Source organism: Gorilla gorilla, chromosome 16 (assembly GCF_029281585.2).
Source record: "Gorilla gorilla gorilla isolate KB3781 chromosome 16, NHGRI_mGorGor1-v2.1_pri, whole genome shotgun sequence".
NCBI classification, from domain to species: Eukaryota; Metazoa; Chordata; class Mammalia; order Primates; family Hominidae; genus Gorilla; species Gorilla gorilla.
The window spans coordinates 91,065,652-91,091,943 of record NC_073240.2 but is presented as its reverse complement, the minus strand read 5'-3'; the positions used below and the strand labels follow the sequence as shown (position 1 = coordinate 91,091,943).

The 26,292-nt window shown below is 42.8% G+C and overlaps 1 protein-coding gene and 1 pseudogene across 1 annotated transcript in view; one reads left to right on the top strand and one right to left on the bottom strand.

Moving 5' to 3' along the window:
- The window catches only part of AP3S2 (adaptor related protein complex 3 subunit sigma 2), a 58,381-nt gene that overhangs the window by 16,616 nt on the left and 15,473 nt on the right, over nt 1-26,292 (top strand). The window contains exon 4 of the mRNA XM_019010768.4: nt 6,675-6,746. Coding sequence (XP_018866313.1) covers nt 6,675-6,746 — 72 coding nt within the window. The remainder of the gene's footprint in view (nt 1-6,674; nt 6,747-26,292) is intronic.
- On the bottom strand, nt 989-1,611 carry LOC109023467 (arginine/serine-rich coiled-coil protein 2-like; annotated as a pseudogene).

The following is a 26,292-nucleotide window of genomic DNA, read 5'->3' as shown; positions in this document are numbered from 1 at the left end:
TTCATAGCTCCCAAGGTATGAAAATATTCTCCTACAGTTTTGCTGTTGTTTTTTTTTTTCCTTTGGAGAAAACCATTTTTATTATCATCACCACCCAGCTTATTTGTGCTGGATTATGTACCAGTGGCAAGATCTTCTAACGAACATCTGCATAACATTTATTTTATGTTTTAAAAGATGAAAATAACTGTACAAGGTTAAGTACAAAAGTACACAAGATAACAGACACAAAAAAATGCATGTATGAGATTTCATTCTACCTACAGCACTTCATGTTCAAAAAGTAGAATTCACGAACCAAAAAATATTGTCCTTCTATAGTCCTGTCAGGTTTAGTGAAAGTGAGTCTAACGTGATTACAACACCTATATCACTGATCTGATATTTATGAAAAAAATCTTATTTTTCAATAAATTAAAGCCAATGCAAATGGGAATAGCATTTCAGTTTTTTGGTGTTTTTCTTTTTTTTAATTTTTTTTATTTTGAGACAGAGTCTCACTCTGTTGCCCAGACTGGAGTACAGTGGCATGATCTTGGCTCACCGTGACCTCCACCTCCCAGGTTCAAGCAATTCTTGTGCCTCAGCCACCTGAGTAGCTGGGGTTTTTCACCATGTTGCTCAGGCTGGTCTCAAACTCCTGGCCTCAAGTGATCCACCTGCCTCGCCCTCCCAAAGTGCTGGGATTACAGGCATGAGCCACCGCGCCCGGCCATGTTTCAGGTTTATAAAATAGAGATATGAACATGGATGGTGGTGATGGTTGCACATTATGAACGTTATCGAATGCTACGGAATTGTACACTTAAAAAATGGCTATGATGGTAAATTTTATGTTATGTGTATTTTACCACAGCTTAAAAAAAAAGAGAGGAAGAAAAGCCAGTGCAACACCCATACAAACTGGAACGCTAGCTCTTTGGGAACAAGGACCTGACATCAGAACAAGAAGGCTATATGTTCCCAAACCTTAAAAGTATGATCTTTTTCAAACTGCATCCATTTCTCACGTCGAAGATGTGAAACCCAATCCCGTTCCTCTTTGTGTGTGGGTCTGTGATCTTGCCTTTTCATACTGAGCATCTAAGTTTCTAAATACAGTACTTCCTATTGCTTCAAAGTCTTCTAACTTTCTTCATCAACTGAGCTACATCCAGCTTCATCTTCACTCTTAATACCCACTAATTTCCATATATATGACATTTTGGTCCTTGTTTCCCAAAGTCATAGTTCCGCAGATGGGGAGTTTGCCCAGTTTTTCTTGCCTTGACTTTTTTCCTCTTGTTCAGCAAATTTCACTGGATTTCCAGCTGCTGTGTCATAATCCCTAGGTACAGCTGTTCTGTCTCTGCCAAAGCTGTTGCTTGCAGGGCTCCCATTTGAGCTGCCATAGCTATCTGAGTTACTGGCATTCCTGATGCCAACAGGGCAGCAACATTGAGAACAAAATCTCTAGTAACTGGAGCTATTTCTTGTTTTTGTTTTTCAATGATTTCTTTTTCTTTTAAAAAATTTTTCCCCAACACCCATCCCAACTATTTCTTTTTCTTGCTGTTCTTGTAATTTCTTTGCCTAGTCCGTCCTCCTAGCTAAAGCTTCTTATGCATCCATTGCTGTGCCTCTGCCTATGAAGAGAGATGAACTAGAAATCTGGCTTAAACTTCTGCTAAATCTTAGTTTCTCAATGCTCTTCTTTCTCTCTTGTCTTCTGCTTCCTGTACTACTTCTGCTTTTTTCCTATGCATGTCATATTTATTTATTTACTTATTTTTCACACGCAACACAGATGTAGTTTTTATCTTGAACAGGAGCAAGATCTGATCCATGGTTTTCTTTCTTTCTTTTTTTTTTTTCTTTCCTTTTTGGAGACGGCGTCTCACTCTGTTGGCCAGGCTGGAGTGCAGTGGTGTGACCTCAGCTCACTGAAACCTCCACCTCCCGGGTTCAAGTGATTCTTCTGCCTCAGCCTCCCAAGTAGCTGGGACCCCAGACATGCACCACCACGCCTGGCTAATTTTTGTATTTTTAGTAGAGACAGGGTTTTGCCATGTTGGCCAGGTTGGTCTCAAACTCCTGAATCTCAGGTGATCTGCCTGACTTGGCCTCCCAAAGTGCTGGGATTACAGGTGTGAAGCACCATGTCCAGCCCATGGTTTTCTTTTCCTGCTTCTAGATCATGATCGTTCTTCTCTCTGCTTCTGGATTGAGACTACTTCTTTTCCCTCTACTACAATGATGCCTTTCACGAGACCTGTATCTTGAGTGACTTCTGCTTCTTGATGGCTTTCTTTGTGTTTGTGTCTGTCCTCATCATTTTCAGATGAATGTATTTATTTATTGAGATAGCATGTCACTCTGTTGCCCAGGCTGGAGTGCAGTGGCACAATCACAGCTCACTGTAACCTCTGTCTCCCCGGCTCAAGCTTCTCACCACAGCCTCCCGAGTAGCTGGAATCACAGGCACACACCACCACGCCTGGCTAACTTTCGTGTTTTTTTGTAGAGACAGGGCTTTGCCATGTTGCTCAACCTGGTCTCAAACTTGTGAGCCCAAGCAATTTGCCCACCTTGGCCTCCCGAAGTACTGAGACTACAGACGTGAGTCACTGCACCCAACCCATTTTCAGATGAATTTAGTCCCTCTCTTCCTTTATCAGAATAATGTTCTTTGTCATTATGCTCCTCAGAAGTGTATTTCTTAGAGGATTTGTTGTAGGATTCCTGTCTTCTTGCCTCATCATGAAATAGGCTTATTATTTTCCTACCTGAGTCTGCAGTGTCTTCAGTTCAGCCTCTTTGCCCATCAGCATGCGCTTTGTGTTTTCGTCCTTCGTTTTCCTTCTTGTTTTCTTTCTCTTGACCTTGATTGTGATCTTGAATAATATTTTGAGTAAGAAAAACAGATGCATCTGACAGTTCTTTTTCCCCCCACTATCTGGGGATGTCTTTTTCTGGGGCTAGTCCATCTTGTCCTGGATAACTACCCTATCTTGAGAACCCAGTCTTAGTTTCATGAAACATCTTTTGAAAACAGCCTTTTGGGACGGTGCTGCTGCAAACTGTGGTCTGGCTCTCCTCGCATGTGCTCTGGCTGCCGCAGTTCAGAGCTCAGGCCGCTAGGGGGCACCTCCACGTGCCGCTTTTAGCAGTACCAGCCACCTCAAAGCTTTGCCACAGACTGAATAGCTCCTTCCAGGGGCCTGGATGGCACCCAGGGGATCTGCCGTTGCTTTTTTAATTTATTTTTTTACATTTAGCTCATTAATATCTTTTAGATATTTTTATGTCTGCATTGAAATATGTAACTTTATTTTTCCCCCAAAGGATAACTGTTCCAACATTGTCAGTTAGCTTGTCTTTTCCCCACCAACTTAAAATACCACTCTTATTTTAAAAATTGCATTTTATAAACATGTATGTTTCAGTAATTTATATTCTGCCCCACTGATCTATATTCCCGTCTTAGAGTTATACTTTTATTTTATTTTTAAAATTTATTTAGAGACAAGGTCTTGCTATGTCACTCAGGCTGGAATGCAGTGGTGCAATGATAATTCACTGCAACCTTGAATTCCTGGGCTCAAGCAATCCTCCCACCTCAGCCTTCCAAGTAGCTGGGACTACAGGTGTGTGCCACTATGCCTGGCTAATTTTTTTATTTTTATTTTTTTGTAGAGACGATGTTTTGCTATGTTGCCCAGGCTGGTCTCAAACTCCTGGGCTCAAGGGATCTTCCTGTCTTGGCTGCCCAAAGTGTTGGGATTATAGGCATGAGCCACCTCACCCAGCCTTAGTATTATACTATTTTAGTTAACAAAGCTTTACAATGAATTTTGATACCTAGAAAGACCGCACCCAGGTGAAATAAACAGCCTTGTTGCTCACACAAAGCCTGTTTGGTGGTCTCTTCACATGGACACGTGAGACAGATTTCGCTAGGGAAGCAAATAGCCATGGGGGTGGGCAAGAAATATCCATGATTGTAGAGCTTTCAATCAGCCTTTTGTAACAAATGAAAAACCAAGGATTATCAGACATCTGAGGAAAACCTCTAACATAGAAGAAGGAGATAAAATGAACAAACAATAAAAAGCAACTTTAAAATGGACACCATATAAAGAAAGGAAAACAGTTTAAAAAAACCCAAAACCCTATTCTTAAGCTACAGAGAAAGCCTGGCCAACATGGTGAAACCCTATCTCTACTAAAAATACGAAGTATTTTAGCCAGGCATGGTGGCGCATACCTGTAGTCCCAGCTGCTCAGGAGGCTGAGGCAGGAGAATCACCTGCACCCGGGAGGCTGAGGCTGCAGTGTTCTGAGACCTTGTCTTAAAAAAAAAAAAAAAATGCCACAGAGAAATAAGACATTTATTTTAAATAATAATAAGACCCATTTATTAATTAATTAGAAATAAAATAAGACCCGTTTATGTCTTATTGCTAAATGGGTGCTAAACAAAAACACTCACAGCCTTGTTGCTCACACAAAATGAACAAAATGGTCTCTTAGAAATAAAAAATGAGAGGAAATGGAAACAAAAACCCACTTCAATTGAAGTATTAGAAAATCAAGTTAATCAATTGTCTCAGAATGGGCAGAGATGGAAAATGGGAGAGAAAAGATAAGAAAATAAGACAGAGGCTGGGCACAGTGGCTCACGTCTGTAACCCCAGCACTTTGGTAGGCCGAGACGGGGATCACTTGAGGTCAGGAGTTGGAGATCAGCCTGGCCACCATGGTGAAACCTCGTCTCTACTAAAAATACAAAAATTAGCCAGGCGTGGTGGTGCATGCCTGTAATCCCAGCTACTCAGGAGGCTGAGGCAGGAGAATTGCTTGAACCCAGGAGGCAGAGGCTGCAGTGAGCCAAGATCGTGGCACTGCACTCCAGCGTGGACGACAGAGCGAGAGTCTGTCTCAAAAAAAAAAAAAAGAGAAGAAGACAGACAGAGGTCCAATACTTGAATATAAGCAGCTCCAAAAAGATTGATTAGGAATGTGGAAAGGAGGGAATTCTCAACAAAATAATTCGATAAAATTTCCCAGAACTGAAGGACTTGAACTGCAGGATTATAAGGGCTTACCAAGTACCCAGCATAGTGATTGAGAAATAGACCCATTTAACTATGTGTCCTTATAGTGAAATATTCTGGCACTGTTAAAAATGTAAAGATTTATGAATAGCACTAATACGAAATTATTGTATGTGGTTTTTGGCATACATGTATATACCTGTTAGATATGTTATCTGGGAGTAGAATTCCTAGATCATAGAACATGCATACATAATGTCAAATAGTTTTCCAAAATGGTTGGTATCTGACAAAATACAGTGCACTCATTACCAGTCTCAAGAAAGGAATCTAAATGCTCTTGCCCATTGCATCTTGGCATCAGAGTCGGCAAGGAAAAAGTGCAAACACTGGATAAAGCTTTACTTACATAGCGAAAAGACAGAGCAGGATCAGCTCCAATAGTGTGCATTGGTTCCTCATGGCAAGTGGGTCTGTCTCCCCAGCAGCCACTGCAGGGTGGTTTGCCTATGAGCACCCATCTTGTGCTACAGTGGAATGGTGTGCGTGGTCTCCGTCACTTGCTGGCCTCAAGTAAGACCCATTTTCATGCAGTGCCAAACAATTCATGACACTGCTGACAATGAGATTGTTTAAATGAGGTCATTGTCTGAGAGAAATTAAACAGTTATAGATAGATACCTAGGTTGTAGTTACATGGTGTGTTCATTCTGAAAATTCATTAAACTGTGCTCTTGTCATTTGTACACTTTTCTGTTATGTTTTATTAAAAGTTAAAAGGTTCTATAGAGAAGTAAGCTCAGGGCTTTTAAAAAAAAATTTTAAGTTGTAAACACGTCAATTAAATTTATTCATAGGAAGGTGTTTTGTAGGCTAAATAACTGACCAAAAAAATTAAAAAGGGAAGATGTTTTGAAGTTAATGTTGGCTGAAATTAAAACACAGCTATGTTAACCCTGTAATAATGAAAAATTTTTTGTACATGTATTCATTATTGTAAGTAGTTGGTTTTTTTAATTTGTTATTCTTTTATGTAATTTTTTTTCTTTTTTCTTTTTTTTTTTTTGAGAGACTCTCACTCTGTCACTCAGGCTGGAGTGCAATGGTGCGATCTCTGCTTATGGCAACCTCCACCTCAAACGATTCTCGTTCAAGCTATTCTCGTGCCTCAGCCTCCCAAGTAGCTGGGACTATAACAGGCTCATGTCACCACACCCAGATAATTTTTGTATTTTTAGTAGAGATGGGTTTTCGTCTTGTTAGCCAGGCTGGTCTTGAGCTCTTGGCCTCAAGTGATCCTCCTGCCTTGGGCTCTCAAAGTGCTGAGATTGTAAGTATGAGCCACCATGCCCTACCATAAATTAGCATCTTATAAAGGGGGAAAGAGCCACATGTGTCTGCTGGTTGTGTTGCTATGCTGAAAACAAGGTTTTCCTGTCCTAGATTATTCCCTCTAAATCGAGATAAGTAGGGTGATCAGCTAATGCTGGAGACAAAAGGTAGGTTTGTTTTTTTTTTTGAGATTTATCATAAAGTAAATAGTATTGTGACAGCCCCTTTTACTTTCAGATGTGACATTGATAAAGCTGTGAATGTGTTCCTATTTCTCTTCTTTATCTATTTCTCCTTGTTTTCTAGGTTTTTGTGGAAACTCTGGATAAGTGTTTCGAAAATGTGTGTGAATTGGATTTGATCTTCCATATGGATAAGGTATATTCTCTTGCAATTCTCTTCCAAACTAGGGTTACTAGAAAACCAAGAGCCTTGGGCATCTCTAGCCACCTCTACATCTTCATATTGTTTCTTGTTTTTTTTCACTCTTAAGATAGTCCTAGAACCTGTTTTATTTAATATATTTAATAGTTTGGGTTTTGTTTTGTTTTTGCTAAGATCTACTAACAGTTTTAACGTGCATAAGATTATTATTACTATATCGTGGTTCATCTGTTCACAGACTGATTTCTTGATACAGGAGAATGATGTCACTGGCTACTTGGCCAAAGGTGAGATAAATAGTTTTATGTTGATTATAAAATTAGTTTCCTAGTCATAGGCCAGTGACAACGAAACTTTGGAATAATCATGACACAGGGGCTTTGACTTAGATAGTAAAATTTATATCTTTCCTAAAGAGTAATATAGTGACTAAGAGATCTGTAATGTAATTCAAGGTCAGGTGATATTCTGTAGGAAGGCAGACTATCAGAGGCAGAATTAAAATGGCCCCAAGTAGGTGTTCTCAGATTTGTTTTGCTAGGATAACTGTGACATGGCCTATGTCCTCATATGCCAAATTAAACTTGGGCGATAGCCAGCAAGGGAATAGGAATTGCCATGTTTATTTTATTCAACTTATCACATGCTCTCCCCTGTGCAGTTTACTGGTGCGTCTTTGGTTTGCTTGGTCCTGGTTTTTCTTCAACTGATTGTTGTCATTATGATCCCTGGCCCTTGGAGAGAGATGATTTTTTAGGAGACTGCTGCTCTTTGCTAAGCCATGATCCTTTATTAACCTTTTCATCATGATGAAGTAGGAGTTTTTAGATCCATCGTTGCTAGCATTGCTGTCTAAAGGATTTTCTTGTTGTTTTTCAATAGGGTCTTCAGTCTTGGTTGACCCTGCTGAGGTTGGCAGATCCCCACTTTCCAGGCTAATGTAGTGAATGCATTCTTGAGTTTGGATGACATTAGAATGGAGTAAAGTTTTGTCTCTCACCATCTGACATGGCTCTGTGACTCTGTCAGCATCCTAGTGCAGGAACATCATGGAACCCTTTTCCTTCTTTAGATACTTAACTTTGGACTCCCTGACAACCTCACGGGGCTTCCAGTATTTACTGATGCTTTTGAGTCACCCTCCCTTTCATATGAAAGGGTTGTATACTTTTTGGAAACTTCAGTGATCTCTTAGCACCCTTTCTTTGCAAGCACTTAGAGTTGTTTTATACTTTTCATATGTTAAAGATCTGCTATTTTGCAACTTCTGTCAAGGAGAGCCATAGCTCAAATCTAGTTTCCTTTTGTACTAGAGGGACTAGAGTCCCTTTCAAGTATTAAAGAGACTTGAAAATATAGGGGGAATGGAGAGGTGCCTTCTATAGGCCTTATTGTTATGATTTTAAAATAATATTGTTAAATACAGGCCGGGCGTCGTGGCTCACACCTGTAATCCCAGCACTTTGGGAGGCTGAGGCAGGCAGATCACTTCAGGTCAGGAGTTTAAGACCAGCCTGGCCAACATGGCAAAACCTTGTCTCTACTAAAAGTACAAAAATTAGCCAGGCGTTATGATGCACGCTTGTAATCCCAGCTATTCAGGAGAATCGCTTGAACCCGGGAGGCGGAGGTTGCAGTGAGCCGAGGTCGCGCCACTGCACTCCAGCCTGGGCGACAGAGCGAGACTGTGTCTCAAAAAAAAAAAAAAAACAACCAAATTGTTAAATACAAGGTGTTACTTTCGAAGTTACCACCTGGTGTGCAAAGTGGGTTCTTTGAAGATGCCACCTGTTGCTCACCAGGCTGCAAATGAATTTCTTAACATCTCAGGTGTAGATTCAGGGATTCAAGGATAGATTTTACTAGGAAAGGGGGAGTTTTCAAAGCAAGAGAAGAGCCCATGGAGAGGTGTATTGAGGTGTCTCTGCTGGAATGACTCCCATCACCCACCTCCTCCAATGCTCTCTTTTTTATCAGGCACCTATGAGAGTAGCTTTGCTAGTGGAGAGATAGGCAGAATGCTTAGACACCACGAAATCTGTATTTGTGTGCCAGCTGCTTATAGATGTTGTCTGGGGGCCGGGCGCGGTGGCTAACGCCTGTAATCCCAGCACTTTGGGAGGCCTGAGGTCGGGAGTTCGAGACCAGCCTGACCAACATGGAGAAACCCTGTCTCTACTAAAAATGCAAAATTAGCCAGGCTTGGTGGTGCATGCCTATAATTCCAGCTACTCAGGAGGCTGAGACAGGAGAATCACTTGAACCCAGGAGGCAGAGGTTGCAGGGAGCCGAGATCATGCCATTGCACTTCAGCCTGGGCAACAAGAGCAAAACTCCATTTCAAAAAAAAAAAAGGAAGTTGTCTGGGAATGCCAGCTGCCCAACACCTGGAAACTTAGGGACCTGTGGGATAATACACACCTGGAGAAGACAGCTATAGGTCCTGTGGGAAGTTGTGCTTGGGTGCAGCCCCTCTCACTGGGAGAAGGGGTAGCTTCCCAACCCCCTAGTCTAAGCTAGTTCATTGTCTAGGCAACCTGGAGTATACCTCCATGGTGACTTTTTTTTTTTTTTTTTTTTTGAGACGGAGTCTCACTCTGTTGCCCAGGCTGGAGTGCAGTTGTGTGATCTCGGCTCACTGCAACCTCTGCTTCCCGTGTTCAAGTGATTCTCCTGTCTCAGCCTCCAGAGTAGCTGGGACTACAGGTGCCTGCCACCATGCCCGGCTAATTTTTGTATTTTTAGTAGAGACAGGGTTTCACCATATCTGTCAGGCTGGTCTCCAACTCCTGACCTCAGGTGATCCACCCACCTCAGTCTCCCAAAGTGCTGGAATTACAGGCGTGAGTGAGCCACCGCGCCCAGCCTCCAAGGTGATTTTGAAAGTCAACGTTTGTTGTTTTGTGTTTTACCTTCTTTGCTCCGTGTTATTTGTAAGAATCACCCATTTTGTTACATGTAGCCTTAGGTAGTTTAATTTCATTGCTGCATAGGATTTCATTATATGAATTTATCCATTCTATGACTGATGGAATTAGATTGTTTTGAGTTTGGAGCTTTTATGAAATATGTTGTCATGAATATTCTTGAAAATGGATGCTATTGTACATTTTTGTACATTTTCTTGAAACATCTATTTCTCTTAACAGTGCAATTCCTGGGTCATAGGTGAGGCCTCTAGAAGGAAGAAACAGGCCTCTAGAAGGAAGCACAAAAGCACCAGCAGGCCTGCAGCACTGGCAAAAGAAGTCTGAGGCTCAAGGCCTCTGGACTGTAGGCCATAGTATCTGCCACTTTGTTAGATAATGCCAGAGTGATTGTATCCATTTATACTTCTACCAATGGGGGGTGAGTGTTCCCAGTGCTCTGTATGCTCACCAAAGGTTTATATTCTCAGTGTGGTAATCATTAGAACTGTTAACTATTTACAGTTCTTTCCCCTTCGGGAAACATGGTAAAATTATACTAATATGCCTTCCTGAAGTTAGGTGTAGCCATGTGACTTGCTTTAGCTAATGAAGTGTGAGTGGAAGTGCCATGTGTCACTTCTAGGCAAAACTTAGGAGGCAGTGCTAATATATATAATAATGGAATCTATATATATATTCCATTTGTGGAAGCATGGACACACAGCCTTCCAGGGCCTGGGTCCCTAACTGAGGATGAGGTACAGCAGTGCCCCCCAGTGGACGCACAGTGGATGTGTGCATAGTATGATAGAAATAAACTTGTTACTTTAAGCCATGAAATGTTAAAATTGTTACTGTGACTTAACCAAGTCTGTCCTGACTGACGGATATAGAACTTAATTTTTATCCAGCTAGTAGGTATGTACTAGCATTTCATTGTCATTCCAATTGCATCTCTCATGAAGATGAGCATCTTTTCTTGTTTATTGGCTATTAGGAGGTCCTCTCTAGTGAAATGTTTATTCAGGGCCTTTGTTCTTTCTTCTGTGAGATTGTCTGCCTGTGATTTAAAAACATATTTATTTGTAAGGACCGGGCACAGTGGCTAATGCCTGTAATCCCAGCACTTTGGGAGGCTGAGGCGAATGGGTCAACTTAGGTCAGGAGTTTGAGAACAGCCTGGACAACATAGTGAAACCTTGTCTCTACTAAAAATACAAAAATTAGCTGGGCGTGGTGGTGTGCCTGTAGTCCCAGCTACTTGAGAGGCTGAGGCAGGAGAATCACTTGAACCCGGCAGCCGAGATCATACCACTGCCCTCCAACCTGGGTGACAGAGCGAGACTCCGTCTCAAAAAAATAAATGTGTTGGTAGAAGTTGTATTGAATAGAAGTAGTGACAGTGGGCATCTGCTCTGATTCCTGGTTTCAAAGGGAAGCTTTCATCCTGTCACCATGAAGTAGAGTATTTGCTATAGGTTTTTTTGGTAAAGATTGTCAGGTTAAGGATGTTTCTTCCTTTCTCTTCCTACTAAGGATTTTTAATCATAAAAGGATGTTAAAATTTATCAAAAGCTTTTTTTCCAGTTCCTGAGGTAATCATGATTTTTTTGCATCATCATTCTAATACTGCTTTGTAAACATCTGTAAGGATGCCTGCTAAAGCAGTAAAGTAATTCCAGTTCCAGCCATTTTATTGGATGTGGCTTTTAGAAGGAAATAAAAGGCCATAAAAATGTTGTTCTTCCTCATATGTCTTATCTTCAGATAAGTTCCATAAAGTATTTTGCTGCCACTGCAAATTTTTTTTACAGTTTATGAAACTATGTATTTTTGTTGTTCATGCAGTATTAGGAAATAACTGTTCATATCTCCTGAGATTTTTGAAAACAAGTGATGCAAGGAATCAGAATCCTACCCTATTCAGCTTTAGAATGTCTGAGGCTTCCAATAGGTGGCTTCCTTTTCATAGGATTTCAAGCTTATCTTTGCCCTCATAGAGAGCAGTTGCTAATTCAAGTATAGCTTCTTCTGTTGATAATAAAAAATGATCTTTTTACTAAGATAGGCAAAAGCCTTGTCCTAAGACAATAGGAACATCACCTTGAACTCTGTTCTTTTTAACTAAAGAATCTCTTCACCTTGAGGTCAGAAACTCTCATCAGTTCCTAGGTCTTTAAGATCTTCATTAGATAGTCATGGATAGATGCCCCATCACCTTAAGCAGATGTGGCCGGAGTAGTAGGCCTGTGTAAAGACCAGATATGACTGAATTCCTCGGCTCTGCCAAGTTGTTTATTCCTAATCTTGTGATTTCTTGTTTAACCTCCTAAGTTGTTTTTGTATACTCTTTTTATCACTGCTTCTCTCTTTTTCACCTCCTCTCTTTCCTTTTCTTCGTGTGTTAAAGGAGGGTTTATTTCATTCCATTTCTAGAGCCAAGTTCTCTTTCTGTCTCTCCCCGACACACACCATAATGTCACTTCTTGCACTGGTCTCTAAGGTGTCCTTAGTGTTTGTTCTTCTGTGTCTACGCAGAATGCCCTGGTCTCGGAGTGAATACAGCCCTTCCCATGGCTCTACTGCCCCACTAACTGTAGTTCCATTTCCATTGTTCTCATGCAAGGTGAACTTGAATTCGTGGGTGATTTACGCCCAGTCTTTAATTCTACTTTCTCTGTTCTCTTTCTAGAGTCCCATAGCCTGGTTTTCAGTCCTACCCAAAATTCACTGATGATTTCCCAATTTTCAAATCCTGTGGCCGTTTCCTAGTCATCACCTTTTTTATTGTTTCTGTGGTATCTGATACTGTTAACCCTTCAGTGGAGCACTCTCTTAATCTTTTTCCACCTTTCTTTCTGTCATATAGAACCCTGCTGATTTTTTTCCTATTCTTTTCCCACTCTATCAGGAAGTTATGTTGTCAGTCATCTCTCACCTCTCTCTTCTCCCTCTCATATTTCTAGCATAAATCTCATCCATTTTTCATGTTCTAGGTCTTGAAGCAAAACTTGGGTATTTAAAAAAAAATTTTCATGCTCACACTATTATCTATGTAGGTAATTCCCAAATGGGTAATTCTAGTCTTGATGTATGGCTCGAGTCCTATTCCTGTATTTCCAACAGCCTGAAGGCATTTCTCCCTAATGTCATTCTCACATCTAAATTTCTTCTTGCCACGTATCCAGAGCCAGCTGCAGCATATGTCTTCTGAAAACCATTTCTCCCTGCAGCTTCCCTTTTCCAGGAGTGTTACTACCATCCTCTGTCATCTACATTCAAAACCTTTTCTCCCTCTTCCTCGCTCCCAAGATCCAGTCAATCACTAAACCTGTTGCTTTTTTCTGTAATGTCCTTCTTTATATCTTGTTCTTAGATTCACCAACTATTAACATTTGGCATACTTGCTTTTATCTCTATATACATATATACTTTTTTTCCTGAACAATTTTGAGAATTAGTTGCAGGCATCATAACTTTTTATCCCTAAATATGTCAATAAATATCTCCTAAGAGCAAGGATATTCTTATATAATACATTGTATGTAATTCTCTAATGATGCACAACACAATTAACATAGTTGGGAAATTTAACATTAATAAATATTGTTTTCCAATATATAGTTCATATTTAAGTTTCCCAATTGTCCCAGAAATGTCCTTTAGATCTTTTTTTAAATCTCAGTTTCAGTTATGAGTCAAACATTGTCTTTAGTTGTCATGTCTCTTGATTGTTTCTGGCAGGTTTTCTAACCTTATTCTCTCTTCCTTCTTGTTGATCCCACATACTGAAATTAGTTTTTCTAATGTCCTTCTTAGACTAGCCTTGACTCCTTGGCTGGACACATTCAAGGCTCTCCACAATTTGTGCCTATCCTATCCTGGCTTTACTTCCGTAACTACTGGCCAGACACTTTCTGCTCCAGCCACAGTGGACCACTCCTACTTATTTTGTAGTTCCTGCCTCAACTCTCTGCCTGAATTGTCTTTTCATGTACTATATACTGCCTGTCATTCAAGTGCAGCTCAAATCCTACCACCCTAAAGCTTGCCCTCATGGTCTAGCCTATTGTGATCTCTTTGAACCAGGTATAGTATTATTTTTATCCTTCTGTGACCTTAATTTATATACCTTTCTATGTTTTCCCTGCTTGGTTAGACTGCCTTATCTTTGTATTCCTCACTGAATCTAGTGTGGTACCTTTTACTGACTGGGGTAATCTTCAGGTGAGTGTCACTAAAGAGTTCCCAGGACTCTAGTCTCATAAGGTTGCTCATGATTTAAACTGTTGGAGGCTGGAGTAAGGTCTGATTTCATAGTCTCTGGGGTAACCATCAGCTCTCCTGGCTGTGCCATTTAGAGCCTAAGGTATTGGTTCCCTTTTGCTTTCAGAAATCCCTAAACACAGCTCAACATCATGACTGAGCTGGGTGTTGGTGTTAATTATGGTGAATTGAATTTTGTTCAAAGAAAACTGTGTGGGTGACCTAACATTCTGATCTACCAGTATCTAATAGCAAAGCTGGATTTAGAATTCAGTTGGGCTTTCAAGATTTGGTCATCAGAGTCACAATTCAATGGCTATGTCAAGGGAATTTATCCAGCACTTTATTTTTTTTTAAATAGATTTCAATTTGCAGTGGGCCCTCGCAAGAGAATTGAAACATATGCTTCTGAATGGTGCTGAACCCAAGAAAACCTCATAGTATGGAATTTTAAATCTCTGCTAAGCATAGGCTGCTAAAATGGAAAAATGCTGAGGGTTCAAAATTAACTCGTGAGCACTAAGATGAAAGGATCATAAACAGTAATATTGGGTTTTGTTTGCCAGATGTCCCTTCTGTGAACAGAGCTTGTGATAACAAAGCTCATTAATACCTGCCACACCCTGTGACGTTGAAGCAGATGTCCTGACTGCAGGTCTCCAGGAATGGAGGGACAAGTGAGGGACATACAGTTTGTGTTTTTGATGATGAAAGAGGAGCTATTTGGTCTAGAAGAATAAGGTATTCTGTTTGAGTTTTAGTTCTTGTAAAAGGTGCGAGTTAACATACCTGACTATCCCTGGCTGCCTCTGTTTCTCTATCTGGATGTGCCTAAGAGAAGAAGAGAGCTGAGACCAGCCTTGTGTTCCATTGCATCTATAAAACCCTTCTTTACTGATACTTGATAGGTAAGAATTTTGTGGCAGAATTTTTTTTTTTTGGCTTAAGTAATAAGGAAATTTATTATCTTACATACAGAAAGGCCAGTTGTAGGGCAGAGTTAAAGCGTGGTTAAGACAGACAGTTTTATCTGCAGTTTCACTTTCTGTAGTTCCAGTTATGCACAGTCAACCATGGTCCAAAAATATTAAATGGAAAATTCTAGAAATAAACAATACGTTTTAAATTGCATGCCATTCTGAGCAGCATGATGAAATGTTGCTCTGTCCTGCTCCAGGATGGGAATCATCCGCTCATCCATTGTATCCGTGCTATATACACTAGCTGCCCACTGCTTACTTAGTAGCCATCTTGACTGTCACAGTGTCACGGTGCTTGTGTTCAGGTAACCTTTATTTTACTTCATAATGGCCCCAAAGTGCAAGAGTAATGATGCTGGCATATTGTCATAATTGTTTTTATTATTATCGTTGTTAATCTCTTACTGTGCCTAATTTACAAATTAGACTTTATCTTAGGTATGTGTGTATAGGAAAAAATATCACATCCACTGGGGGTCTTAGGACATATTCTAGGCAGGTAAGGGGGGACTACTGTACTTTCTGTATGTTATCTTCTTTTTTTTTTATTTTTATTTTTTTATTGATCATTCTTGGGTGTTTCTGGCAGAGGGGGATTTGGCAGGGTCATAGGACAATAGTGGAGGGAAGGTCAGCAGATAAACAAGTGAACAAAGGTCTCTGGTTTTCCTAGGCAGAGGACCCTGCGGCCTTCCACAGTGTTTGTGTCCCTGGGTACTTGAGATTAGGGAGTGGTGATGACTCTTAAGGAGCATGCTGCCTTCAAGCATCTGTTTAACAAAGCACATCTTGCACCGCCCTTAATCCATTTAACCCTGAGTGGACACAGCACATGTTTCAGAGAGCACAGGGTTGGGGGTAAGGTCACAGATAACAGGATCCCAAGGCAGAAGAATTTTTCTTAGTACAGAACAAAATGAAGTCTCCCATGTCTACTTCTTTCTACACAGACACGGCAACCATCCGATTTCTCAATCTTTTCCCCACCTTTCCCCCTCTTCTGTTCCACAAAACCGCCATTGTCATCATGGCCCGTTCTCAGTGAGCTGTTGGGTACACCTCCCAGACGGGGTGGTGGCCGGGCAGAGGGGCTCCTCACTTCCCAGTAGGGGTGGCCGGGCAGAGGCGCCCCTCTCCTCCCGGACTGGGCGGCTGGCCGGGCGGGGGGCTGACCCCCCAACTCCCTCCTGGACGGGGCGGCTGGCGGGGCAGAGGGGCTCCTCACTTCCCAGTAGGGGTGGCCGGGCAGAGGCGCCCCTCACCTCCCGGACGGGGCGGCTGGCCGGGTGGGGGGCTGATCCCCCCACCTCCCTCCCGGATGGGGCAGTTGGCCAGGCTGGGGGCTGACCCCCCCACCTCCCTCCCGGACGGGGCGGCTGGCCGGGCTGGGGGCTGGCCCCCCCACCTCCCTCCCGGATGGGGCGGCTGGCCAGGCAGGGGGCTGACCCCCCACCTCCCTCCCAGACGGGGTGGCTGCGGGGCGGAGATGCTCCTCACTTCCCAGACGGGGTGGCTGCCAGGCGGAGGGTCTCCTCACTTCTCAGACGGGGCGGCCAGGCAGAGACGCTCCTCACCTCCCAGACGGGGTTGCAGCCGGGCAGAGGCGCTCCTCACATCCCAGACGGGCCGGCGGGGCAGAGGCGCTCCCCACATCTCAGACGATGGGCGGCAGGGCAGAGACGCTCCTCACTTCCTAGATGGGATGGCGGCCAGGAAGAGGTGCTCCTCACTTCCTAGATGGGATGGCGGCCGGGCAGAGACGCTCCTCACTTTCAAGACTGGGCAGCCAGGCAGAGGGGCTCCTCACGTCCCAGACGATGGGCAGCCAGGCAGAAACGCTCCTCACTTCCCAGACGGGGTGGCGGCTGGGCAGAGGCTGCGCTCTGGGCACTTTGGGAGGCCAAGGCAGGCGGCTGGGAGGTGGAGGTTGTAGCAAGCCGAGATCACGCCACTACACTCCAGCCTGGGCACCATTGAGCACTGAGTGAACCAGACTCCGTCTGCAATCCCGGCACCTCGGGAGGCCGAGGCTGGCGGATCACTGGCGCTTAGGAGCTGGAGACCAGCCCGGCCAACACAGCGAAACCCCGTCTCCACCAAAAAAATACGAAAACCAGTCAGGCGTGGCGGCATGCGCCTGCAATAGCAGGCACTCAGCAGGCTGAGGCAGGAGAATCAGGCAGGGAGGTTGCAGTGAGCCGAGATGGCAGCAGCACAGTCCAGCTTCGGCTCGGCATCAGAGAGAGACCGTGGAAAGGGAGACAGTGGGGAGAGGGAGGGGGACGGGGAGAGGGAGAGGAGGGGGAGGGGGAGAGGGAGAGGAGGGAGAGCCTGTATGTTATCTTCAATTCTTAGTGTTGGCTGTAGAATATTTTTTTCAGAGGCCAAAATCTTATTCCCTCAGGGTAACATAAAGACAGAGATCGGCTGGTCATGATGGCTCATGCCTGTAATCCCAGCACTTTGGGAGGGCCAAGGCGGACAGATCACGAGGTCAGGAGATCGAGACCAACCTGGCTAACACGGTGAAACCCTGTCTCTACTAAAAAATACAAAAAATTAGCTGGGCATGGTGGCAGGTGCCTGTAGTCCCAGCTACTCTGGAGGCTGAGGCAGGAGAATGGCATGAACCCTGGAGGCGGAGCTTGCAGTGAGCCGAGATCGCGCCACTGCACTCCAGCCTGGGCGACAGAGCGAGACCCCATCTCAGGAAAAAAAAAAAAAAAAAAAAGATCAGCAATAATGATTTCTTAAATTTCTAAAATCCCTGTAATTTGTTTAGAAAAAAAAAAGAAAGAAGGGCTGGGCGCGGTGGCTCGAGCCTGTAATCTTAGCACTTTGGGAGGTCAAGGCGGGTGGCTCACCTGAGGTCAGGAGTTCGAGACCAGCCTGGCCAACGTGGTGAAACTCTGTCTCTACTAAAAATACAAAAATTACCCAGGCGTGGTGGCGTGCACCTTTAATCCCAGCTACACGGGAGACGTGAGGCAGGAGAATTGCTTGAACCTGGAAAGTGTAGGTTGCAGTGAGTCGAGGTCGCACCACTGCACACCAGCCTGGGCGACAGAGCAGAACTCCATCTCAAAAAAAAAAGAAAGGAAAGGAAGGAAGGAAGGAAAGGAAGGAAAGAAGGAAGGAAAGGAAGGAAGGAAGAAAAGGAAGGAAGAAAAGGAAAGAAGGTAAGGAAGGAAGAAAAAGAAAGAAAAAAGAAAAAAGGGAGGAAGGAGGGAAAAAGAAAGAAGGAAAGAAAGAAAGAGAAAGGAAGGAAGGAGAGAGGGAAGGAAGAAAGGAAGGAAGGAAGGAAGGACACTTGGGCTGGTTGTGGAGGCTCACGACGATAATCCCCAGCACTTTGGGAGGCTGAGGCGAGAGGATCACTTGAGCCCAGGAGTTTGAGAACAGCCTGAGCAATAAGTGAGACCCCATCTCTTTAAGTAAAAAAGAAAAAAAGAAAAAAACAAAAGCAAGGATTGTTCCAGACTATACTTAATATCTGCTGCCATATACACACTCGCTTTCCTTACTTGAACTTTGGATTGCCTCAGTACACAATCTCATTGATTACCTGCTGCTTCAAGTTTGGTGTGTTAGTCATTCCTTATTACTGGTTAGTAGAATAACAGTGTACACAAAACAGCACAATTTGACCTTTAGAGATATTCATTTGATATGCAGCCGTTTTCAGTAAAACCTAGTGTTTGTCAAGGTTGTAGTCAGTAAACAAAGCTTATTACCCATGGTATTACTTGGATATGTTGCAGATAAAACAAATTGTATTTTGCTTTGGTTGCTGATTTATAGGCACCCTGAAAGGCTGGAATTGAGATTCAATTTTACTGTTCTTGCTATTATTCCTTATATTGCAGAAGAGGATTGGCCTACTCTAAGATAAGAAGCAGAGTTTCTTTCTTTCTTTCTTTCTTTTTTTGAGATGGAGTTTCGCTCTTGTTGCCCAGGTTGGAGTGCAATGACGTGATCTTGGCTCACTGCAACCTCCACCTCCTGGGTTCAAGCAGTTCTCCTGCATCAGCCTCCTGCCTAGCTGGGATTATAGGCATGCGCCACCACACCCGGCTAGTTTTGTATTTTTTTTTTAGTAGAGACGGAGTTTCTCTATGTTGATCAGGCTGGTCTCAAACTCCCAACCTCAGGTGATCCGCCTGTCTTAGCCTCCCAAAGTGCTGGGATTGCAGGTGTGAGCCACCACACCCAGCAAAGCAGAATTTCTTGATTCCTAACTAAGAACCCTTTTCCAGGCTTGATTTTTGTATCAATCAAGGTAGGCTAGGTAATGCATTACTCCAAAATCCCAATGGCTTATGATAGCAAGGTTTATTTTTTCACTCGTGCTATGTGGCCATTGTGGTGTCTCTGCTGACTGTAGTTCCTCTGAGGTCCAGGCTGATGGAAATCTCCTCAACATATGCTTCTACCTGGGCATGTGTGTGTTCCAGCTCTTGAAGTGACACATCCTCGTACACTCACATTTCAGTGATCAAAATCAGTCACATGCTCCCACCCAAGGGATGGGGAAATGATCCTATTATGTGCCCAAGAGGGAGGAGAACCTGAACTAGTTGAATATTACCAATGATGACCATGGTTTTTTCATGGATTTTCTTAGAGGAAAAGTTGATGTTTGATTTTTATTATCACTTTGTAGAAGGGAAGCTAGAAATTTTAGTAACAGAAAAGTAGAGGAGTGCTCTAATAAGAAGGAAACATGGTTGAATCTTAGGAAAGGTATCCCACATAGCAGCTTTTCAGTTTCTCTGATTATTGGGCATTTATATCTTCTATACTTCCCAAATGAACTTAAGATGACTTAAAATAAAATTTCTTAACAGAATAAATGGTTTTTATATGTGGGAGGCGAGTGCCTCCCTCCTTAGAGGCTTTCTGCAAATCATTTGTCTTTACCTTGGCTCTCTGACCTTGATGAAGTACTGATGTCTGAGAGTGTTTTTGTCTTTTCTCTGATTACCAAACAACAATCATTTATTAAGCATTCATTAGGAAAAAGACACTGCGCTAAATATAGAGATACAAAGATATAAAACTCAAATTTTCTACCTGTAAGAAGCTCATAAGCTAGGCACGGTGGCTCACACCTGTAATCCCAGCACTTTGGGAGGCCGAGGTGGATGGATCACTTGAGGTCAGGAGTTCAAGACCAGCCTGACCAACATGTTGAAACACTGTCTCTCCTCCACCGTCCCCAGCCCCAGCCCAGTTTTTACTTTTGATGAAGCTTTCTCTAAACTTCGGTATTGTGGTTCTCCAAACTGTTTGTCTTCTTGCTCATGCTCTCATGTTTTTAATTCTAATTGTTTCTAGTAGATTGTAAACGCCTTTGGAATAGTGTCAGTATGTAATACTTTGTTGGTTATCCAAACAATACAGGACAGTCAGAGTTGATTAGTTGATGTGAAATAGATATGTGTCCCAATTTTGTGGGTTTCTTTTTCTTTTCTTTTCTTTTCTTTTTTTTTTTTTTTAGACAGAGTCTTACTCTGTTGCCCAGGCTGGAGTGCAGTGGCATGATCTTGGCTCACTGCAACCTCCGCCTCCTGGTTCAAGTGATTTGCAGCTAATTTTTGTATTTTTAGTAGAGACAGGGTTTCACCATGTTGTCCAGGCTGATCTCAAACTCCTGACCTCAAGTGATCCACCAGCCTCGGCCTCCCAAAGTGCAAGGATTACAGACATGAGCCACCGCACCTGGCCTTCTTTTCTTTTTTTTGAGACAGAGTCTTGGTCTGTTGCCCAGGCTATAGTGCAATGGCATGATCTCAGCTCAATACAACCTCTGCTTCCGAGCCCCTTCCACTTCAGCCTTCCAAATAGCTGGGACTACAGGCATGCACCACCATGCCTGGGTAATTTTTTTATTTTTTGTAGAAATGAGGTTTTTCCATGTTGCCCAGGCTGGTCTTGGACTCCTGGGCTCAAGTGATCCTCCCATCTCGGCTTCCCAAAGTGTTGGAATTACAGGCATGAGCCATCTTACCCAGCCTGTTTTTTTATTTTCAAGGCTTACTTTTCAGGTATATTATCTGATTAGCACAGCTAGAGGTCCTTTTTTTTTTTTTTTTTTTTTTTAAATTTTGAGACAGAAGTCTTCCTCTGTTGCCCAGGCTGGAGTGCAGTGGCTCAGTCTTGGCTCACTGTAACCTCTGCCTCCTGGGTTTAAGCAATTCTCATGCCTCAGCCTCCTGAGTAGCTGGGACTACAGGCGCGCACCACCACGCCCAGCTAATTTTTTTTTTTTTTTTTTTTTTTGAGATGGAGTCTCACTCTGTCATCCAGGCTGGAGTGCAGTGGTGCGATCTCGGCTCACTGCAATCTCTGCCTCCTGGATTCAAGCAATTCTCCTGCCTCAGCCTCCCGAGTAGCTGGGATTACAGGTGCGCACCACCATGCCTGGCTAATTTTTTGTATTTTTTTAGTAGAGACGGGGTTGCACCATCTTGGCCAGGCTAGTCTTGAACTTCTGATCTCATGCTCTGTCCACCTCGGCCTCCCAAAGTGCTGGGATTACAGGCGTGAGACACCACGCCCAGCCCTAATTTTTGTGTTTTTTAGTAGAGACAGGGTTTCGCCATGTTGGCCAACCTGGTCTCAAATTCCTGACCTCGAGTGATCCATCCGCCTCGGCCTCCCAAAGTGCTAGGATTACAGGCGTGAGCCACTGCACCCAGCCAAGGCCCATTTTTAAAAACCAAATTCTAATTAGACCTTGCCTTTGAAGGTTATGACTTGTGCATGCTGGCTAGTTTCGGGGTGGGCTCACTTTTCACTTTGCCTTTGCTCCCTTGGGAGATAACCTCTGGGTGCACTCAAGAGGAACTAGGAACCCTGTGTTCCTCGAGTGGGATTCTGCATGAAGTGCCTTTGTGGGCTTCTGGCTCTACCAGATTCTAACTGTGTAATTTATGCAACCCTCTTAAAGACCTCTTTGTGCCTCAATTTTCTTCAATTGTAAAACAGGGATGATATCACATTTCATTGATTCTTTGACTCACTTTTTGGGTACCATTTATAATTTTAACATCTCAAATCAAGATTTTTCTTATAATCAATGGTATGTCATTTTTCTTTTTTAGTAGCACATAAAATAGTATGTTTTATAATCAGTGAAGTCTTAGATTTGATAAAATACGGTAATATCCACCATTCAATTATTTGAGGATCGGAATTAGTGAATAATTGCTTAGTTCAATAAATGGTGAATTTGTCTTTATTTTTACTTTTTTCCTATTAGTCTCTCTGCCTCCTATATTGTGCCTTAAGACTATCCTTTACACACCTTCCTAATGATATATTTAAAAACGTATTTTTTACTAACTCCCTTGCTGATGTATACCCCCAGGTGCAGTGATTCTTAAGGAGGAGAAGGACATGCCTCACTCCCCTCCACCACCTTCCTCAAAACCTTATGATAGTTCAGTGACACTGAGTGATTGAGGGAAGTGTGTTATTTAAGTGAATTTTCATGAATTTTTTTTAAGTTGGGGACCACTGCCAAAAGGGTGAAGCTGCAGCCCCTTCTTATGTACAAAGACCTCCATGAGCATGCCCAGCCTGCCTGTCTAGCCTCACCTCTTGCTTTGAACTTTACACTCCAGTGATACTGAACTATTTTTGTAACTTGTGTTTAGGGATGTTACAGCTTTGGAAGTCTTTTAGCCAGCATGTAAAGGGCGAGCAGGTGGACTGGGGCACAGGGCTGTTCCATGGGCAGTGATTTAGAAGGAGCAGGAACTGTGGGGATGGAAATGGTCTCCTTAGAAACAGTTTTATGGGATCTAGGCGTGGCATTTGGACTTTTTTTCTTTTTTTGTTTTTTGGCCAAATTGTGCTTCACTTATCTGCCTGCCTATGTGGTTGCCTTAGGCAGAGTGATAGAATCCCAGGGTAGAGGGCAGGGACTTACTCTGTGTTGCTCCAGAAGACACAGGTAGGATCGGGGGTAGAAATTATTTGATGCTTGTTGTAGCTCAGTACAATTAAAAACTCTATGACAGTTGTTGCTGCTCAACAGCCCACTGAGCAGCTTGGAAACAGTAGTGAGCTCTCTTCGTGGAGGCGAAGGATCTGTCACCAGAGTGAAGGATCTATACTGTTGCAGGAGCCAAAGAACAGAATCCTGCACTGGGAAAGAGGTTGGTCAAGATGACTTTGATTATAACTACCAAATTAACCAACATCCGAGTACTTACTAAGAACCAGGCACATAATAGATAGCTAAGTGCTTTATATACAGTGTCTCATTTATTTCCTACATCATCTTTTTTAATCTTTAGAATAAGCCTGGCGGCTAAGAACTCTGGTTCTCCCCATTTTACAGATGAAGAAACTGAGGTTTATTGATAGGAAGCCTCAGTTTCTCTAAGGTCACACAGCTGGTAAGTGATAGAGCCACATTCAGATCCTGGACTCTGATTATGGACCCGCTCCCTCTACACTCTGCAATGCTGCCTGTAGTATTCCCACCTGCTTTGACATCCGAAATGTGGGGAAATGTGTTTGTGTCATGTTTTCTTAGCAGATAAGCAACCAAGGAAGGATGAAATTCAAAAGGACAAGGTCTGGATCTTTTTCTGTACTTAGCACTGTGCTTGGCATTTGGGATCAGCAGTGCAAACAGGTAGTAGCCAAAGGAGGATGAAACACTGGGTTAGAAAGAAAAAGTCCTGCTAGAACATTAAAAAAAAAAAAATGGTTTCACGGAGAACCCTGACTCATAATAGGAATTGGTTTTTTTAAAAAAGGAAGTAATAATATGTAGTGAGTATACTTTACTGCAGTCAACTGTATATATTCAAAGAGCATAAAATATGAAGCCAGTGAGTGATCCTTTTATTAATTAAAAAAGAAGATGAGTTGGGCGCGGTGGCTCATGCCTGTAATCTCAGCACTTTGGGAGGCCGAGTTGGGCAGATCACAAGGTCAGGAGTTCAGGATCAGCCTGGCCAACATAGTGAAACCCTATCTCTACTAAAAATAGAAAAATTAGCCAGGCGTGGTGGCACATGCCTGTAATCCTAGTTACTCAGGAGGCTGAGGCAGGAGAATTGCTTGAACGCAGGAGGCGGAGGTTGCAGTGAGCTGAGATCGCACCACTGCACTCCAGCCTGGGGGACAGAGCAAGACTCTGTCTCAAAAAAAAAAAAGGAAGATGAATTAGTAGAGCATGAAGAATAATGAATGAGTTGCTAGGTAATTTGCCATTCCCTCTGCCTGGATGCCTTTTCCTCCAATTGCCAGTTAGTTTTAAGGCCACCCTTCTCTGAAATAACATAGCACTTTGTACTTGGGTCATGGTATTTATCACAGACTTCCTTTTATTATAGTTAATTCTGTACATGTTTAATCTTTCTTACTTGATTCTAAACTCTTTAAGGACAGGGTCCACATCTTATCTTCATTTCCTTCTTCCAGCTCTTAACAATCTGTGATGTTAAGCATATTTGAAAATAGACATTGTTAGAGATTATGTTCTTTTAGTGAAAAATCGGCCAGGTGCTGTAATCCCAGCACTCTGGGAGATTGAAACAGAAGGATTGCTTGAGCCCAGGAGTTTGAGATCAGCCTGGGCAACATGGTGAAACCCTGTCTCTACAAAAAATACAAAAATTAGCTGGGTGTGGTGATGCAGGTCTGTGGTCACAGCTACTCTGGAGGCTGAGGTGGGATCACTTGAGCCTGGGAGGCCATGGCTGCAGTGAGCCATGATCATGCCTCTGCTCTGCAGCTTGAGTGATAGTGACAGAGCAAGACCCTGTCTCAAAAAAAAAAAAAGAAAAAAAATCAGTGAATGCCTTGAACCTAACACACTGCCTTTTATGTGGTAGGTACAGTGGGCTCACTGAAACATTTAACTTGTTCAACTCTATCCATTTATCCAAAAACAAAAAGGAAATGAAAAATTCTAAATACAGTACGAATATGCCCTCAATTCTACTTAATTAGTATATGTCTGGAATGAGTGTGACATGGAAGATTTGAATCTGCTCTTCTTTGCCTCTGCTCTCATGTGCCTGTGCTCATGTGTATCGTAGAGTGCTTAGAGTGATTCTAATGCTTAAAACAAATTTTCAATCTCTGTGGCCCCTAAACCAGCCAGCCGTTTCATCTGATGTGTAAGACAAGGCTCCACTGGATTCATTCATTGCCCACTGAAACAATGTATGATCCTGTGAGTGAAAGAGAGAAAGAAATCAATGGCTAGGGATTGAATGTCTTGTGGAATTTTATGACACGAAGACATCTAGGGAAAACCATGGAAATGTCCAGTCTGAAGATCAAACAGTTCATAAAAGTGATTCAGAAGACACTAAGAGCAGGTGAAAGGGAAAAACAGAACTTTACAAAGCAAAGTTGCTTTCTTGGCTTGCTTTCTTCAGAGCTGCTTAGGACCAGACAGCTCTATGTGCCTGAGAGTTCCTGAAGGAATCTTAGCATTAAAATACAATTTACCATGAAATACTATGCAGCCATAAAAAAAGGATGAGTTCATGTCCTTTGCAGGGACATGGATAAAGCTGGAAACCACCATTCTCAGCAAACTAACACAAGAACAGAAAACCAAACACGACACGTTTTCACTCATAAATGGCAGTTGAACAATGAGAACACATGGGCACAGGGAGGGGACCATCACACAACAGCACCTCTCGGGGGTAGGGGGCTAGGAGAAGGGTAGCATTAGGAGAAATACCTAATGTAGATGACCAGTTGATGGGTGCAACAAACCACCATGGCACGTGTATAGCTATGTAAAAACCTGCATGTTCTGCACATGTACCCCAGAACTTAAAGTATAATAACTTTTTTTAAAAAGTACAATTCATAGGCTGGGCGCAGTGGCTCATGCCTGTAATCCCAGCACTTTGGGAGGCCAAGGCGGGCAGATCACTAGGTCAGGAGATCGAGACCATCCTGGCTAACATAGTGAAACCCCCGTCTCTACTAAAAATACAAAAAATTAGCCGGGCGTGGTGGTGGGCGCCTGTAGTTCCAGCTACCCAGGAATCTGAGGCAAGAGAATCGCCTGGACCTGGGAGGTGGAGGTTGCAGTAAGCCTAGATCGTGCCACTGCACTCCAGCCTGAGCGACAGAGTGAGACTCCATCTAAAGAAAAAAAAATACAATTCATTACTTAGATATTAACAATGAGCTGCAAAAAAAGCACTCCCCCCAAAAAAAGCCCAATTACATTTAGAATATTCTTTTTTAGAAGTCATGGGAGTGTGTAATACGCTTTTGAAGGTTTCTGTTAAAATGATTTAATGGTGATTTAATGTCTCTTTCATGCATATTGTTTTGTCTCCCTAGCTAGAAGTCAACTTTTCAGTGAAGTCAAGTATGCCTGGTACTTGT